This window comes from Hyla sarda, chromosome 1 (genome assembly GCF_029499605.1).
Source record: "Hyla sarda isolate aHylSar1 chromosome 1, aHylSar1.hap1, whole genome shotgun sequence".
NCBI classification, from domain to species: domain Eukaryota; kingdom Metazoa; phylum Chordata; class Amphibia; order Anura; family Hylidae; genus Hyla; species Hyla sarda.
This window is the reverse complement of record NC_079189.1, coordinates 571,524,402-571,542,722: the sequence shown is the minus strand read 5'-3', so window position 1 is coordinate 571,542,722 and position 18,321 is coordinate 571,524,402. Positions and strand designations below refer to the sequence as shown.

The 18,321-nt window shown below is 42.3% G+C and overlaps 1 protein-coding gene across 3 annotated transcripts in view; it reads left to right on the top strand.

Moving 5' to 3' along the window:
• SMAD2 (SMAD family member 2) overlaps positions 1-17,481 on the top strand; it is a 70,033-nt gene extending 52,552 nt beyond the window's left edge. For all 3 annotated transcript variants that reach the window (XM_056543713.1, XM_056543695.1, XM_056543702.1), the window contains 6 exons: positions 4,487-4,561; positions 6,636-6,689; positions 11,437-11,649; positions 11,733-11,870; positions 14,755-14,899; positions 16,885-17,481. In XM_056543713.1, the coding sequence (XP_056399688.1) occupies positions 4,487-4,561; positions 6,636-6,689; positions 11,437-11,649; positions 11,733-11,870; positions 14,755-14,899; positions 16,885-17,008 (749 nt within the window). In that variant the 3' untranslated portion in view covers positions 17,009-17,481. The remainder of the gene's footprint in view (positions 1-4,486; positions 4,562-6,635; positions 6,690-11,436; positions 11,650-11,732; positions 11,871-14,754; positions 14,900-16,884) is intronic.
• Positions 17,482-18,321: the final 840 nt, after the last annotated feature.

Below are 18,321 nucleotides of genomic sequence, written 5' to 3'. Positions count from 1 at the left end.
TCCTAATAAGTTTGAATAAAATAATAAAAATAAACATATGTGGTATCACCGCGTGCGGAAATGTCCGAATTATAAAAATATATAGTTAATTAAACCGCACGATCAATGGCGTACGCGTAAAAAAAAGTCCAAAATAGCGTATTTTTGGTCACTTTTTATATCACGAAAAAATTAATAAAAAGCAATCAAAAAGTCCAATCAATAGAAAAATGGTACCGACAAAAACTTCCGATCACAGCACAAAAAATGAGCTCTCATATCGCCCCATACGTGGAAAAATAAAAAGTTATAGGGGTCAGAAGATGACAATTTTAAACGTATTAATTTTCCTGCATGTAGTTATGATTTTTTCCAGAAGTGCGACAAAATCAAACCTATATAAGTAGGGTATCATTTTAATCGTATGGACCTACAGAATATGTCATTTTTACCGAAAAACGCACTGCGTAGAAACGGAAGCCCCCAAAAATTACAAAATGGGTTTTTTTTTTCTTCAATTTTGTTGCACGTTTTTTTTTTTCCCATTTCGCCGTGGATTTTTGGGTAAAATGACTGATGTCATTACAAAGTAGAATTGGTGGGGCAAAAAATAAGCCATCATATGGATTTTTAGGTGCAAAATTGAAAGTTATGATTTTTAAGGAGGAAAAAACGAAAGTGCAAAATCGGAAAAAACCCGGGTCATGAAGGGGTTAATGGGTTGTCATAACAGCTGAAGTCCTAACTAAGGTCTTCATGTCTCTTATGTATTAAAGACTTAAGTCAGTAAAATACTGACAAGCCCAATGCACTGCATTGCAGAAGTATCTCAGTCTGGTATCTAAGTCTGTACCACAGGCTGGGAAGCACTGATCCAAGTTTAAAAGGATTGTATGTCCAAGTGCCATAGGAAAACAAAGTGTTTAGGTAAAAAGAACACAGATTATTTTTTTCTCTCTAAGGGTCCATATACAGTGGTCCCTCAAGTTACGATATTAATCGGTTCCAGGACGACCATTGTATGTTGAAACCATTGTATGTTGAGACCATAACTCTATGGAAACCTGGTAATTGGTTCTGCAGCCACCAAAATGTCATCCAAAAATAGGAAAAAGTGAGGATTAAAGAAAAATAAGTAGATAACTAATATAGATAAAGCAAGTCCTTACATATAAAAGTAATAAAGATCAGCTGGGAGCTGTAAATCACTGTCTATGTCAGTGTTTCCCAAGCAGGGAGCCTCCAGCTGTTGCAAAACTACAACTCCCAGCATGCCCGGACAGCCAAAGGCTGTCAGGGCATGCTGGGAGTTGTAGTTTTGCAACAGCTGGGGGCACCCTGCTTGGGAAACACTGGTCTATGTAGAGGACAGGAGCTTCTTCGGGGTCCTGTACAGTACATGCAATATCCTAAAAAAGTAACGTGGAGTCGTCCTTACCTGGTGTCCAAAGGAGCTGGTAACCCTGGTACAGGTAAAGAGTAGTACAGAACTTGTAGTTCCTCCCTGTACTGTAGGGGGCGGTACCAGACATCAGTCAGTGCATACGCTTCAGTAATACAGGTGTTTTACCAGTAAATTGCCCATTCTGATTGGTCGGTTCTTCCAGCCATTGACATGTTCCGCAGTTCTTGACTGTCTGTACATTGTATGTTGAGTCTGGTTTCAACTTACAATGGTCCAGAAAAGACCATTGTATGTTGAATCTATTGTATGTTGAGGCCATTGTAGGTAAAGGGATCACTGTACACACTTTAGAGTTTCCAAGCAGATAAATTCCACATGGAAATTCTGGTGTAGAGTGCACACTACAGAGCTTTATGCCACTGGAATTCATCCATTGAGAGAATGAACACGTTCAGCAGAATACAGAACGGAATACATTGCCAACTATGGGGTCTGGCAAAGTAGTCAGTCTTTGCGCCGACTAATTTAATTGACACCGGCCACCCTCAAGATCTCTGCCTGGATAAATTTACGTATTGTGATAGGCCCTAAGGATTAACCTTTTGAGAATCCGCAAGTGGATTATGTTGCTACCCATTGACTTCAATGAGGCTGCAGAAAATTATTCTAGGATTTTCCCAAAGGCGGAAAACCTACAGTGGATTATTAAGTATTCTCACACAGGATCAGCAGTTGCTCATTTTACAAGGCAATTATGTCTCTTGGATTCAGAAGTCAATAAAGTGATTGGCCTGTAACATCTACAGCTGCAGATCTTGTGTGTGTGTGTGTGTGTGTGAGAATGCACCCTTAGGGCAGTGTTTCCCAACCAGGGGGCCTCCAGCTGCTGCAAAACTACAACTCCCAGCATGCTCGGACAGCCTTTGGCTGTCCGGGCATGCTGAGAGTTGTAGTTTTGCAACAGCTGGAGGCACCCTGGTTGGGAAACACTGCATTAAGGGTACGTTCACACATACAGGATCTGCTGCATATTTTGTGCAGCTGATTTTGCTTCCCATTGAAGTTAATGGGTAACCTAATCAGCTGCACAAAATATGCAGCAGATCCTGTGTGTGTGTGTGTGTGAATTAACCCTAATGATATATTGATACAGGGCTTGAAATGCTGCTGGTTTGTTGCGGCTCTTTCCAATTAACCTTAAATGGGCACTGTCAGATATAAATACTTTTGATATGTTGTAAAGCATGAAAAATGAATAGGTTTTGCAATTGCTTTCATAAAAAAAAAATTCAGTATTTCATACTGAAAATGCCAGTAAAAAAAAACCTGCCTCCTGGGATACATACCAGCCTGGCTGTGTCCACTCGTCATCACCTATATCGTGGACCCACTTCATGATTGACAGTTCTGCAAATCTAAAGCTGCTGTGATTGGCTCCCTCACTGTCTGTGTTTTCTTCAGTCTCCTGTGTGAGGAGAAGGGGGGAGGGGCAGGAGTACACTGCTGCCTGTGAGCAGATGATGAAAGAAGCTGGTGACTGAAGATGGCGGCTGAATGGAAGATTTTTTGTTTAAAAAGTGTCCCTGCATGTATATATGTGTGTGTGGATATATGTGTATGTGTGTGAATCTGTTGTCTAGGTAATGTGAATGCGTATGAATAAATGAAATCAGTGTGGGTGTATCTATTACAGGAGGACTACAATCATATGCCTCCAGCTGTTGCAAAACTACAACTCCCAGCATGCCTGCACAGCCAAATGATGTGTGGGCATGCTGGGAGTTGTAGTTTTGCAACAGTAGGAACACAGCCTGCAGCAACACTGCTGTAAATCTGAGTTTTACCAATCATATGCCTCCAGCTGTTGCAAAACTACAACTCAAAGCATGTGTGGGCATGCTGGGAGCTGTAGTTTTGCAAAAGCTGTAAGCACACAGTGTGTGTGTGTGTGTGTGTGTGTGTGTGTGTGTGTGTATGTATGTATGTGTATAGCATAGAACCAGAAAGGAAAGGGTTACAGATGCTAACTCCCCAGACCAGTGACTGAGGAGAGTGAGGGAGGGGGAGTGGTTACCACCTAAGAAAGGGACCCGCCCCCCTGCAGAAATAATGCTAATTCTGAGAGAAATATAGGTCATAGACACATAAAAAAAAAAAAAGATATGTACATGATCAGGATGAGATACTGAGCAACATATAATTTTTTTTTATTCTTATTTATTTTTTTTTTTGGGGGAGGGGGGGGGTGTGATCTGACGGGTACGCTTTAACCCCTTTAGGACTCAGCCTATTTTAATTGCTTGCATTTTCTTTTCTTTTTTTCCTCCTCCGCCATCTAAGAGCCATAACGCTATTACTTCTCCATCCACACACCCATATGAGGCTTGTTTTTTGCACGACCAATTATACTTTGTAATGTTTTTTTGTTTGTTTTTGTTTTTTAACCATAAAATGTATGGTGCAACCCGAAAAATATTATTTGTTGGGATGAAAAATAAAACAATTATATATATATATATGTGTATATATGTATGTATATATATATATATGTATATATATATGTATATATGTGTGTATATATATGTGTATATATATGTGTATATATATGTGTATATATGTATATATATATATATATATATATATATATATATATATATATATATATATATATATATATATATATATAATTATTTTTTTTTTTTTTTTCGTTTTTACGCTGTGCACTTTATGGTGGTAACATTGCCATATTCTCTTTATTCTTTGGGTCAATACAATTAAAACAATGCCCATGTTTACATCTGTTTCTATTATTGTACTGCTTTTAAACAAAGTCAAACTTAAAAAAATAAAATAAAAAAAATGTTTGAAAACTACCATATACTGACCCACTATACATTTCTTATGTTTTTATGTACAGGACACACAGTGATACCAAATATGTTTGTTTTGTTTCTTTATTTAAAAAAAAAAAATGTAAATCTTAAAATATGAAATGTGGGGCTTAATTTTTTTTTTTTTTTTTTTTTTATTGGCGAGGGTTATTCACATTTATAAAAAAATATAGCTTTGTTTAGTCAGTTGCTAATTGTTCTATTTCCGCAGAAACTCCACCTCCGGGATACATTAGTGAAGATGGCGAAACTAGCGATCAGCAACTTAACCAAAGCATGGACACAGGTACCCAGAGCGTCTACATGGTTTGTATAGATCAGGTCATGCTCAACTTGGCAGTATGTGGTGGGCACAAAATAATATCGGCTACCCATATTGGCTCATGTAGTTAAACTTGCTGGTCAGGTGATGTATAATGGTTTTACAAATACATTTGTTTAGCAAACTTCTGCTATTCCTGCTCCTTTCCTCCCATTGTTCATAGCTCGTTGTAAGGCAGACCAGTGTTTCCCAACTAGGGTGCCTCCAGCTGTTGCAAAGCTACATCTCCTAGCATGCCCGGACAGCCTTCGGCTGTCCGGGCATGCTAGGAGTTGTAGCTTTGCAACAGCTGGAGACACCCTCTTTGAAAAAACACTACCTCTGACATTTTATTCAGTAGACACCTCTAGTACGTTGTCACACAGTAAATCAGACTCATAATGCCTCCTAACATTACTAGGCAAGGGCTGCAGAACAACCACTGCCATACAACTGTAAGATCACAATAACATTTACTACTTGGTATCAGCAGTTTTTCACAGTGTTAAGTCTGTCTTGGGCATGATGGGAGTTGTAGTTTTGCAGTAGAGATAGGCACACTGAGAAAAACTAACCTAGACAACGAGCTGTGAACAAGGGGAGGAAAGGAACAGGAATATCAAAAGTAGGGATTGACCGATATTGATTTTTTTTTTAGAGCCGATACCGATAATTAGAGATGAGCGAACTTGAAGTAAATTCGATTCGTCACGAACTTCTCGGCTCGGCAGTTGATGACTTATTCTGCATAAATTAGTTCAGCCTTCAGGTGCTCCGCTGGGCTGGAAAAGGTGGATACAGTCCTAGAATAGTCTCCTAGGACTGTATCCACCTTTTCCAGCCCACCGGAGCACCTGAAGGCTGAACTAATTTATGCAGAATAAGTCATCAACTGCCGAGCCGAGAAGTTCGTGACGAATCGAATTTACTGTAAGTTTGCTCATCTCTACCGATAATCTGTGAACTTTCAGGCCGACAGCTGATAACTTATACCGATATTCCGTGGCTTATTCCCCAGGTATACCCTGATAAACTGTTTCTGCCCCCGCAGAAGCCGCTGCAGATCAATGATTTAATGCGGGCGCTTCAAATCAATGAACTGAAGCGGCTTTTGAGGGGCCAGAGACCGCCGCCCGCTTCTCTCCCCCTGCCTGTCCTGAGTCCAACCACCGACGCTGCCCGATTGCCTCCCCCTGCCTATCCTCTGGCCAGAGACCACTGCTGCCGCTACCCCATTGCCTCCCCCATCCCCGGTTTTATAATTAACTGGTCCCAGGGTCCGCGCTACTTCTGGCTCCGGCGGTGTCCTGCGCTGTCACTGTGCGCCGGGCCACTGACGGTGATTTCGCGTTGAGGACGTCACTCGTCATTGCGCACAGCAACAGCGCAGGACTCAGCAGGAGTGAGAAGTAGCGCGGACCCCGGGAACAGTGGTTGGACTCAGGACCCCGGCAATGTGGCAGTGGTTGGACTCAGGACCCCAGGACAGGCAGGGGAGAGAAGCGGGTGGCGGTCTCTGGCCCCGCAAAAGCCTTTGCAGTTCATTGATTTAAAGCTCCTGCATTATCGGCAAGGTAATTGCTGATGCCGATAACTTAGAAAATCGTGATTATCGGCCAAACCGATAATCGGTCGATCCCTAATCAGTATTGCATCACCCTCCTACTCAAACTGCTTTGAAGTGATTCCAAGTAGTAAATGTTGTGATCTTACAGTTGTATGGCAGTGGTTGTTCTGCAGCCCTTGCCTAGTAATGTTAGGAGGCATTATTGCAAAGAGCCTGACTTACTGTATGACAACGTACTAGAGGCACTAAATTACATGTCCTGTAATACCTCTGAGGCCAGTGTTTCCCAGAGGGTGCCTCCAGCTGTTGCAAAGCTACAACCCCCAGCATACCAGGACAGCCTTTGGCTCTCCGGGCATGCTCGGAGATGTAGTTTTGCAACAGCTGGAGGCACCCTGTTTAGGAAACACTGCCTTAGAGTATGGCCGGTGTATCTGACAATAGGTTATTGAACGCTTTTTTTTTTTTTGTTTTTTTCTTTTTTCTATACAGGTTCTCCAGCCGAACTTTCTCCTAGTACACTTTCTCCAGTCAATCATAATCTGGGTAAGTCTGATAAATTTTCAGCCATAACCTATGCAGTTTTCTGTAGTGTAACAGAACAGCACATTACCATGTGAAGGGCATAACCCTTCTAAATCATGCAGCTTACATTACATTCGCACATACCTTATCTGCTGTGGATTTGCTGCTGCTGATTTCATGCAGTTTAATCTCTGGATCAAATCCTCAGCAGATACAATGTTTTTTTTTTTATACGGACATTTATGCCCCATCCACAGGATAAGGATTATGGGGAGTCCAACCACAGGGCCCTCTACAGTAGTGGAATTACAGTGCACAACTTCACGCTCGCTCCCTTTGTCTATGGGGAGTGCAAAAGACATCTGAGTATAGTGTTTGGCTATCTTCACGCACTTAGACTGTGAATTAAGCTGCAGTTCCAACAACCCCCAGCTGTTGCTAAACTACAACACCCAGCATGCCTGGACAGCTAAAAGCTGTCCAGCCATGCTGGGAGTTGTAGTTTTACAACAGCTGGAGGCCCCCTGGTTTGGGAAATGCAGCTCTAGGGAAAAACTGTAAATGCATCTTTTACTTTAAAGGGGTACTCTGGTTAAAAAAATGTCTTTGAAAATCAACTGGTGCCAGAAAGTTAAACAGATTTGTAAATTACTTCTATAGAAAAATCTTAATCCTTCCAGTACTTATCGGCTGCAGTATGCTCTACAGGAAGCTGTTTTCTTTTTAAAGGGGTATTCCAGGAAAAAACTTTTTTATATATATATATATCAACTGGCTCCAGAAAGTTAAACAGATTTGTAAATTACTTCTATTAAAAAATCTTAATCCTTTCAATAATTATCAGCTGCTGAAGTTGAGCTGTTGTTTTCTGTCTGGCAACAGTGCTCTCTGCTGACATCTCTGCTTGTCTCGGGAACTGCACAGAGTAGAAGAGGTTTGCTATGGGGATTTGCTTCTAAACTGGGCGGTTCCCGAGACACGTGTCAGTAGAGAGCACTTAGACAGAAAAGAACAACTCAACTTCAGAAGCTCATAAGTACTGAAAGGATTACGATTTTTTAATAGAAGTAATTTACAAATCTGTAACTTTTATAGAGCCAGTTGATATATAAAAAATAGTTTTTTCCAGGATAACCCCTTTAAATGTCTTTTCTCTCGGACCACAGTGCTCTCTGCTGACACCTCTGCCCATGTCAGGAACTGTCCAGAGCAGGATAGGTTTGCTATGGGGATTTGCTCCTACTCTGGACAGTTCATGACATGGACAGAGGTGTCAGCAGAGAGAACTGTGGTCAGACAGAAAATAAATTCAAAACGAAAAGCACTTCCTGTGGAGCATACAGTAGCTGGTAAGTACTGGAAGGATTAAGATGGGTAAATAGAAGTAATTTACAAATCTGTCTAACTTTTTTGCACCAGTTGATTTTAAAAACATTGTTTTCCACTGGAGTATCCCTTTTAAGAGAAGGCCTCTTTCTACGATTATACTTACCTATTTGCCTTCGTTCTGGAGATACTTGGGGGTCTTTAAAAATGTGGGTCCTTTTATCCTTTCACATGAAGTCCGCAGTGGATATCCAGAATGGTTCCGACCACTGCCGATCTCCCTCAGCATGTTCCACAGAGTTGGTAATAGGCAAGATGTATAGGTAGGTCCTTGTGCAATAACCTACCCATACATCCCATAGTGAAAAAGGGTTAAAGTTTAATCACACTATCAAGTTCTGTCTGCAACTTTTGGGGACTGGTGCCTGGCAGAATTATGCAGACAATAATAGCAAACCTGCTATCAGGGGTAAAGGCAGAGGTGCTTCCAGTAAATTTCTGGATATGAAACCGGAGGCTGTATGTACATGGCAGCATTTTGCGTCAGTATTTATAGGATTAAAACTTACACAGCAAAAAGGTACCATGAAAAGATTTGCACCACTCTTGTATTTCGGTCCTATTTCTATATTCAGCTCACAAATACTGATGCTAAATGCTGACTAAATTACTGTCTAAGGCTGGGTTCACACCACGTTTTGTTAAATACGGTTCCCGTATACGGTTGGGAGGAGGGGGCGGGGCTTAATCGCGGCGCCCGCACTCAGCCGTATAGGGGAACCGTATTTAATGCATGTCTATGAGCCGACCGGAGTGAACCGCAGCCTCCGGTCTGCTTCATTTTCGGCCGTATGCGGTTTCCCGACCGTAGGCAAAAAACGCGGTCGACCACGTTTTTGCCTGCGGTAGGGAAACCGCATACGGTCGAAAACGAAGCCGACCGGAGGCTGCGGTTCACTCCGGTCGGCTCATAGACATACATTAAATACGGTACCCGAATACGGCTGAGTGCGGGCGCCGCGATTAAGCCCCTCCCCCCTCCTCCAAACCGTATACGGGAACCGTATTTAACAAAACGTGGTGTGAACCCAGCCTTATCCACACAAGCGCCATCACCTCTCCTTGCAGCTGCTAATAGCAGCAGATGTTTTACTTGATACAACTCAGTGTGACCACTTTACATGTTAAAGGGACACTGTTGGTAGGATACTGGTGCCATATTTGTGTCTGGGGGTGGTGAGGCACAGTAGTATTGTATGTATACCATAGCACAGTGTTTCCTCAACCAGTTTGCCTCCAGCTGTGGCAAAATTACAGCTCCCAGCATGCCTGGACAGCCTTTGGCTGTCCATGCATGCTGGGCATTGTAGTTTTGCAATAGCTGGAGCAGTGTTTCCCAACCAGGGTGCCTCCAGCTGTTGCAGAACTACAACTCCCGGCATGCTGGGAGTTTAGTTTTGCTACCGATGGAGGCACCCTGGTTGGGAAACACTATGAAAAATACTGTGCTTCTCTACACAGCCTTCTTAGATCTATTAAAGGGGTACTCCCCTGGAAAACCTTTTTTAATCAACTGGTGCCAGAAAGTTACATATTTGTAAATTACTACTTTTTAACCCCTTAATGACCAAGGATGTATATTTACGTCCTTGGCCGGCTCCCGCGATATAACGCGAGGTCACGGGGTGACCCCGTGTCATATCAGGTCAGTCCCGGCATGTAACTGAAGCCGGGAGCAGCGCGCTATTAACCCTTTAGACGTGGCGTTCAAAATTGAATGCCGCGTCTAAAACGAAAGTAAAAGCTTCCCGGCTGCTCAGTGGGGCTGATAGGGACCACTGCAGTGAAAATGCGGTGTCCCGATCATCTAGGACGCGAGCAGAGGTCTTCTTGCGTTACTCCGGCGCATCCGATCGGCGATTGATTGCTCCAAGCCGGAGATGCAGGGTTGAGCAATCGACCACCGATAACACTGATCAAAGCAAAGCTATGGCTTTGCAGTGATCATTGTAAAAGATCAGTGTGTGCAGTGTTAGTATAGCCTCCTATGGGAGCTATAACACTGCAAATAAAGTGTAAAAAAAAAAAAAAAAAAGTTAATGTGATTTAACCCTTTCCTTAATAAAAGTCCAAATCTCCCCCCTTTTTCCATAAAAAAATGTAAATAAATATAAACATATGTGGTAATGCCGCATGCATAAATGTCCGAATTATAAGAATATATCATTAATTAAACCGCACGGTCAATGGCGTACGCGCAAAAAAATTCCAAAGTCCTAAATGTATTTTTGGTCACTTTTTATATCATGAAAAAATTAATAAAAAGCCATCAAAGGGTCCAATTAATACAAAAATGGTACTGATAAAAATGAGCCCTCATACCGCCCTATACGCAGTAAAATAAAAAAGTTATAGGGGTCAGAAGATGACAATTTTAAACGTATACATTTTCCTGCATGTAGTTATGATTTTTTACAGAAGTCCGACAATATCCAACCGATATAAGTAGGGGATCATTTTAACCGTATGGACCTACAGAAAAATGTACTGTGTAGAAACGAAAGCCCCCAAAAGTTACAAAATGGCGTTTTCTTCAATTTCGTCGCACAATGATTTTTTTCCTGTTTCAACGTAGATTTTTGGGTAAAATGACTGATGTCACTGCAAAGTAGAATTGGTGGTGCAAGAAATAAGCCATAATATGGATTTTTAGGTGCAACATTGGAAGTGTTATGATTTTTTAAAAGGTGAGAAGGAAAAAACGAAAGTGCAAAAATGGAAAAACCCATGGTCTTTAAGGGGTTAAAAATCTTAACCCTTCCAGTAATTATCAGCTGCTATATGCTCCACAGGAAGTTTTTCTTTTTGAATTTCCTTTCTGAAAGGGTCTGAAAGGAAATTACAAAAGAAAAGAACTTCCTCTAAAACATACAGCAGTATGTACTGGAAGGGTTAAGATTTTTAAATAGAAGTAATTTACAAATCTGTTTAAAGGGGTACTCCGGTGCTTAGACATCTTATCCCCTATCCAAAGGATAGGGGATAAGATGCCTGATCGTGGGAGTCCCGGAGCCTGTTCGCTCCAAGACTGATTACCGGCGACTACAGGGCGGGCGGCATGTGGTGTCATGCCCCCGTGTGATATCACGCTCCGCCCTTCAATGCAAGCCTACGGGAGGGGGCGTGATAGCTGTCCAAAGGATAGGGGATAAGATGTCTAAGCACCGGAGTACCCCTTTAACTTTCTGTCACCATTTAAAAAAAAAAAAAAATGGGGCCCTCACATAGGACAACACATTTATACTTGGGGGGGGGGGGGGGGTACTCTGCAGGATCTTCTACAGAGAACCTTTCCAGGGTGAAGTCTTTTCACTTTTTCATTTTTTTTTGACTAGTTTGCTCACGGATTTACTTTTAACTATTTACTTTATTATTCTTGCAGATTTGCAACCAGTCACTTACTCTGAGCCAGCTTTCTGGTGCTCCATAGCTTATTATGAGCTGAACCAACGAGTGGGGGAAACGTTTCATGCATCACAACCTTCACTTACAGTCGACGGCTTTACAGACCCGTCAAATTCTGAAAGATTCTGTCTAGGTTTACTGTCCAACGTAAACCGGAACGCCACGGTGGAAATGACTCGGCGCCATATAGGTAACATGATAAGCGGATGAAGAAATGGTTTTATCTATTTCTTTTTATTCCCCCTGTAACCGCAGTGTTCTCTGCTCTCACAGGAAGAGGAGTGCGGTTGTATTACATCGGGGGAGAAGTATTCGCAGAGTGCCTAAGTGATAGTGCTATATTTGTCCAGAGTCCTAATTGTAACCAGAGGTATGGGTGGCATCCAGCAACAGTGTGTAAGATTCCACCAGGTAAGTCCAGCTGCACTTTTCACAGTGAACACAAATGGCTAAAGGGGTTATCCCGCAATAGAAAAGCAAAACTAATTTATTCTAAAAACAGCACCACACCTGTCCTTAGGTTGTGTGCGGTATTACAACTGGGCTCCATTAAAGGTGTATTCCAGTGAAAAACTTTTTTTCATATCAACTGGCTCCTGAAAGTTCTTCTATTACTTCTGTTTAAAAAATCTTAATTCTTCCAGTAGTTATCAGCTGCTGAAGTTGTTCTTTTCTGTCTGACCACAGTTCTCTCTGCTGACACCTACCTGTCTGTCTGTCTGTCTGTCTGTCTCAGGAACTGTCCCGTTTGCTATGGGGATTTGCTCCTACTCTTGACAGTTCCTGAGACAGAGGTGTCAGCAGAGAAGAACAACTTCAGCAGCTGATAACTACTGGAAAGATATATATATATATATATATATATATATATATGTATATGTATATATGTATATGTATATATGTATATATATATATATATGTATGTGTAATTTACAAATATTTTAACTTTCAGGAGCCAGTTTATATGAAAAAAAAATATATATATATATATATATGTGTATATATGTATATAATATATATAATATATATTATACCGTATTTTTCGCCCTATAGGACGCACCGGCATATAAGACGCACCCTATTTTAAAGGTGCAAAATCTAGAAAAAAAAATTCTACAACCTGCGGACCTTCAGGTGTTGCAAAACTACAACTCCCAGCATGCCCGGACAGCCAACGGCTGTCCGGGCATGCTGGGAGTTGTAGTTTTGCAACATCTGGAGGTCCGTAGGTTGAAGACCACTGGATAGGAGGTAGTACTCACCTGTCCCCGCCGCTCCGGACCCGTTACTGCTGCCCTGGATGTCGCTCCATCGCTGTTGCCACGTTCCCGTGGTATCCCCGACGCTCCGGATGTCTTCTTCCCCGGGATCCACGCTCGCCGTCATCACGTCTCTACACACACTGCTCCTATTGGATGACTGGACGGCGTGCACGACGACGTGATAACGTCGAAGGAGAGCGCAGGCCATGCAGGGGATCCCGGCACGGAGTAGACACCGAGGAGGCAGGCAAGTTCCCTCCCGGTGTCCTGTAAGCTGTTCGGGACGCCGTGATTTCACCGCGGCGGTCCCGAAAAGCCCGACTGAACAACCGGGTTAGTGTTATTCTCGCTTCAGACGCGGCGGTCAGCTTTGATCGCCGCGTCTGAAGGGTTAATACAGGGCATCACCGCGATCAGTGGTGTCCTGTATTAGCCGCGGGTCCCGGCCGTTGATGGCCGCAGGTATTCGCCGTATAAGAAGCACCAACTTTTCCCCCCCAGTTTTGGGGAAGAAAAAGTACGTCTTATACGGCGAAAAATACGGTATATATATATATATTCACCTGAGTACCCCTTTAAACTCATTGGAACCAAACTGAAAATACACAACCTGAGGATGGTTTTTCTTTTGCTGGATAACCCCTTTAATTTCCTTCTGATACCTTCAAATTCTATTTTGCAGCAGGCCCAAGTGGTGGGGCTTTACAGAAGGATGAACAGAGCTGTGGGGGAGAGCTCCTGCGACAGAGAGGGAGTTATTGCTTAGAACAGCCCGCTCAGCTGTTTTTGGCTTTCCAACCTCCTACAGTGTTTACAACCTAAAAAGAAATATCCTGTGAATATGCTGTAAATGTCTAGACATGAATACTTGTAGAGGCATAATTGAAGGGGGAAAAAAAAAATAATAATTAGCAAATTTTTTTTTGGGGGGTGTATTTGTTTTTATGCAGTGCTTTACAGTTAAAATGAAATTTTATTCTGTAGGTCAATACCATTACAACGATCCCAAATTTATATAGGCTTTGTTTTATTTTTGTAAGAAAATGAATATGCTTAAAATTGTCGTCTTCTGATACCTGTATGAGGACTCAATAACTAGCAATTTCGTTTTTTGGGCTTTGGTATTTTTTTGGGCATTTACATCATGCACTGTGGGGTTTCATTAATTATATATTTCAATGATTTCTGCAGGTGTCAGTATCCAAAATGTTTAATTTTATTTACATTTTAATTTGAGCAAGGGGTGAGTGAATGAAACTTTTATTAGGGGTGGGATCTATTCACATTCATTACTTTTTTTTTTTTTTTTTTACTTTTTTGATTGCAAACACTGTTCAATTCTATAGCGCCACATTGGTCAGTGTTGTCGCTGCTCTACTTATACAGGCTGCTGAGGCTGCCTGTATATTTGGAGCACCGATTGGTTGGCACGGTGGCAGGTAAAGACCCTCCAGCCGTCATCTAAACTGATAGGGACTCCACAATTACCCAGCAGAAGTCCCACTATGTACACAGTAAACATAATGTGAACACTCCCCATTAGATTACTCCTAATCATATGTGCTATTAGGGTATATGAACATAATCCAGCATACAACAGTGTGCCTACAGCTGTTGCAAAACTATAACTCCAAGCATGCCTGGAAATGCTTGTAACAGCTGGAGGCACTCTTGTTGGTATACACTAGCATACACAGTCCAGGTATCTGGTATAGAACCACCAATGAATCTGGTGTTTCATTTATTTTAATTTTTATAGAGGTTTATCCAGGTTTACGCCAGTATAAGTATTATTGTGAATCAACAGCCCTCAGTATAGACATTTGTCACAATTGGGCAATAAAGTAAATACACACAATTGCTCTTTTTGGCGCTTTCTCTTTGTTTGGCCATGTTTACATATCACAGTCATTAGTCTGAACAGCCACTTGTGAATGCAGCCAATGCAGAAGCCTTGATAATTCTGACTATTCTTTGTTTCTCCTCTTCTGTCCTACGTCTGTTCACGGTCTGTTTTTTTTTTATTCTCTTAGGCTGCAACCTGAAGATTTTCAATAACCAAGAATTTGCTGCCCTCCTTGCCCAGTCTGTGAACCAGGGCTTTGAAGCAGTTTACCAGTTAACTAGAATGTGCACCATCAGAATGAGCTTTGTAAAGGGCTGGGGCGCTGAGTACAGGTAGGTGAACTGTCCTGAGCACCTCTAATATCTATTGTTGCTTCATGCTTTGACATTTGAAAAATGATGGAGCAGCATTTGTTTTCAAATGCAACGTGTCAGCTCTCACCAAGATGGCAGGATTTATGATAGTCTCTTTTCTTTATTGATTTGTGTTAGTGGTCCCTCAACATACGATGGTAATCAGTTCCAAATGGACAATAGTTTGTTGAAACCATCGCATGTTGAGAGATCCCTGCAATGTAAAGTATAGCACAGTGGTCTTCAACCTGCGGACCTCCAGATGTTGCAAAACTACAACACCCAGCATGCCCGGACAGGCGTTGGCCGTCCGGGCATGCTGGGTGTTGTAGTTTTGCAACATCTGGAGGTCCGCAGGTTGAAGACCACTGTCAGAGGAAGTTGTACTCACCTGTCCCCGCCGCTCCGGACCGTCACCGCTGCCCGGGATGTCTCCTTCCATCGCTGTCCCCGATGCTGCGGCAAGGCCTCTGCTTTCCTGGCATCCGCGTGCTCCATCGCCGCCATCACGTTGTTACGCACGCCACTCCTATTGGATGACGGGACAGCGTGCGCAGCGACGTGATGACGACTATGCAGGGGATCCCAAAGAGGACGCGCAGGAGCCCCGAGGACAGGTAAGAGACATCACCGGAGCTCACGGGGCACCGTAAACGGCTATCCGGCGGCAGCTGAAGCAGTCAGTGCTGCCGGATAGCAGTTTATGCGATGGCCCCGACATAAAAAAGCATCGTATGTTGATGCTGCCTTCAACATGCTATGGCCTCTGAGAGGCCATCATCGCATGTTGAAATTATCGTAGGTCGAGGGGTTACTGTATACCCATCCACATTTTTTTTTTCAAGCCCTCTCTTAACCCAGAATTCCCTAATAGAGCATTTTAAAATTGATATTACACCCGAAAACCCCTTAAAGACAATGGATGGAAACGTACGTTCCGGTGCCCTCACCAGGGCGTATATTTCCGTCATGAGCAGCATTCATTATATGAAGAGAGTGCAGTTGCTGCACTCTAAAGAGTGAGCGTGACTGCTGCTATCCACAGCTGTGCACTTAGTCAATGGCTGATATCAGTGATCTTGCCACAATCCCTTATGAACCTCTTAAAGGGTACCTCTCATCAAAAAAACTTTTGATATATTATAGATTAATGTATGCAGAATAACTTTACAATTGCATGTTATTAAAAAATATACTTCTTTCTATTTAATTTTCCACTTTGAAGAAATGACCACTAGGGGTCTCCCTACCAGTCCTGGCAGCAAGCATTTCAGACTCATGCTGGAGTCCTAAACACTACGAGCTGCCAGTCTGCTTTGTTCACAAAGGAGAGCACTCAGAGCTGCCAGCCTGCTTTGTTCACAGCTTGTTTGGCTGTGAACAAAGCAGGCTGGCAGCTCTGAGTGTTTAGGACTCAAGCATGAGTCGGAAATGCTTGCTATCTAATGATTGCATATAAAAGACTTAAAAGATACTCCCCAAGACATCTTATCCCCTTTTCAAAGGATAGGGGATAAGATGCCTGATCGTGCGGGATCTGGCCGACCTCTCCCCCAAAGTACAAAGGCAGGCAATCAGCTGACCATAGCAAGATAGGAGTCTAGGAGTGCATGGATATTCCACAAGTTTAGCGCCTCCAAAACAATAGCAGAAACAGGATGCAGCAACAAGGATACTGTAAAACTTGAAGTTTATATAATCCATACAAAAATCCAAATGAGTATACAAACAGACCTGTCCTCCGAACAGGAACACAGAGGACTTGACATGTTTTGTGGCGAACCACTTAATCATCACCCTGAGTTAGACCATTCAGACACAACATATGGATCATAGTGGTCATTTGTAAACCTCTGTTGTGCTTCTCTCCTCTTGCTCAATCACTGCCCTCTCTATGCACATAAAAGCATTTATTTACTTCTAGTAAACTTACCACCTTGTCTTCCTTTTGTACCCCTTTGCAGGCGGCAGACGGTCACAAGCACTCCCTGTTGGATTGAGCTTCACCTGAATGGACCTTTGCAATGGTTGGACAAAGTGTTGACACAGATGGGTTCTCCTTCAGTCCGTTGCTCCAGCATGTCCTAATGAGGACCTCCCTCCGATTATTTTTTTATTTTTTTTCCTCTTTTTCCATACAACCTATGGGTTTTTAACCCTCAAAGTCCTGACAACAGACTTTTACAATACAGCCAGTCTGTCATAGTATTTTGTGTATGGTCCCCATGAACTGTTTACCATCAAATAAAGAGAAAATACCAAGAAGCAGCACTTGAGGTCCCATCGGCTTTGAAAGCACCTTGTTTTCTGATCATCCCCTAGAAGAAAGTGCAGTGTGGAGTCACTCCTTTGTTGGGAAGCTATATTTTAAAAAAGGACTTTTAATGTATTAATGGGCATATTTCGGAAGTGTCCGAAAGGTTTAACAATAACATGAGTAGCCTCCCCTCCCCCCCGCATATTTGTCATGTATAGTTAATCTGTTTTGCTGTTATACATTTTTAGATCCCAGATAGGGTTTGTCTGCTTTCCCATTTTAGTTACTCCTCCCCCCCCCCCCCCCCCCCCCAAAAAAAAATCCAAACATGGGTTAAGTTTTTTTCCATTATCATCTTCTCCTTCGCTTATCTGTATTTTCTATTTTATTTTTTTGCCTATTTTATAACTTGTCCTAGTCATGTTGCATTTGCTTGCTCATTTTCCTTATTTCATCACCCTCCAAATAGGCTTAGAATCATATTTTCTGCAGCTTTGGACAGTCATCTACATTGGACAGGTTTGCAATTTTTTTTTTTTTTTTTTTTTTTTTTTTTTTTACCCCATGCAACACTGACTGATCATGCAAAGATTTTATTTTTAAGTGCATGTTATTTTGAACCCTTGGACACTACATTTTGCACCCTATAAAAACGTTTAAAATATTGGTATGGACGTGCAAGGATAGGGTCGGGTAGGGGTCAGAGGTTGTGTAGTAAAGGGTACTCAGAATTAAGTGTACATCTTATTAACATACAAGTACTTGTTCTGTAGCTGTCTGTATCCTTTTATAAACGTGACAGTGTCAGACTTGCCCTTCTCTCTCTTTCTCTCGCTATCACCTCGGACTGTATCAGTGACACTAGTGTACTTTGTGAGTACCTCTAGTGGAAATCATAGGCTTTCATAACAATTTGGTGGCCAGTCTTACTCAGGCTTTATCATTGGGCTGATCCATGACGCCTTGTAGTTGGCGATATATACTGGCCCACACTCAGTAGGTCATAATTTGAGAGTTCTGTCTATTAAACGTCAGTGGATGCTGGCCCACAATGCCTTCGTCTAGTTACAGGACTTCTGATACAGATGCCCTGTTACCGGGGACTTCAGTACCGGACCTGAGAACCCCGTTCTGTTCTGCATAT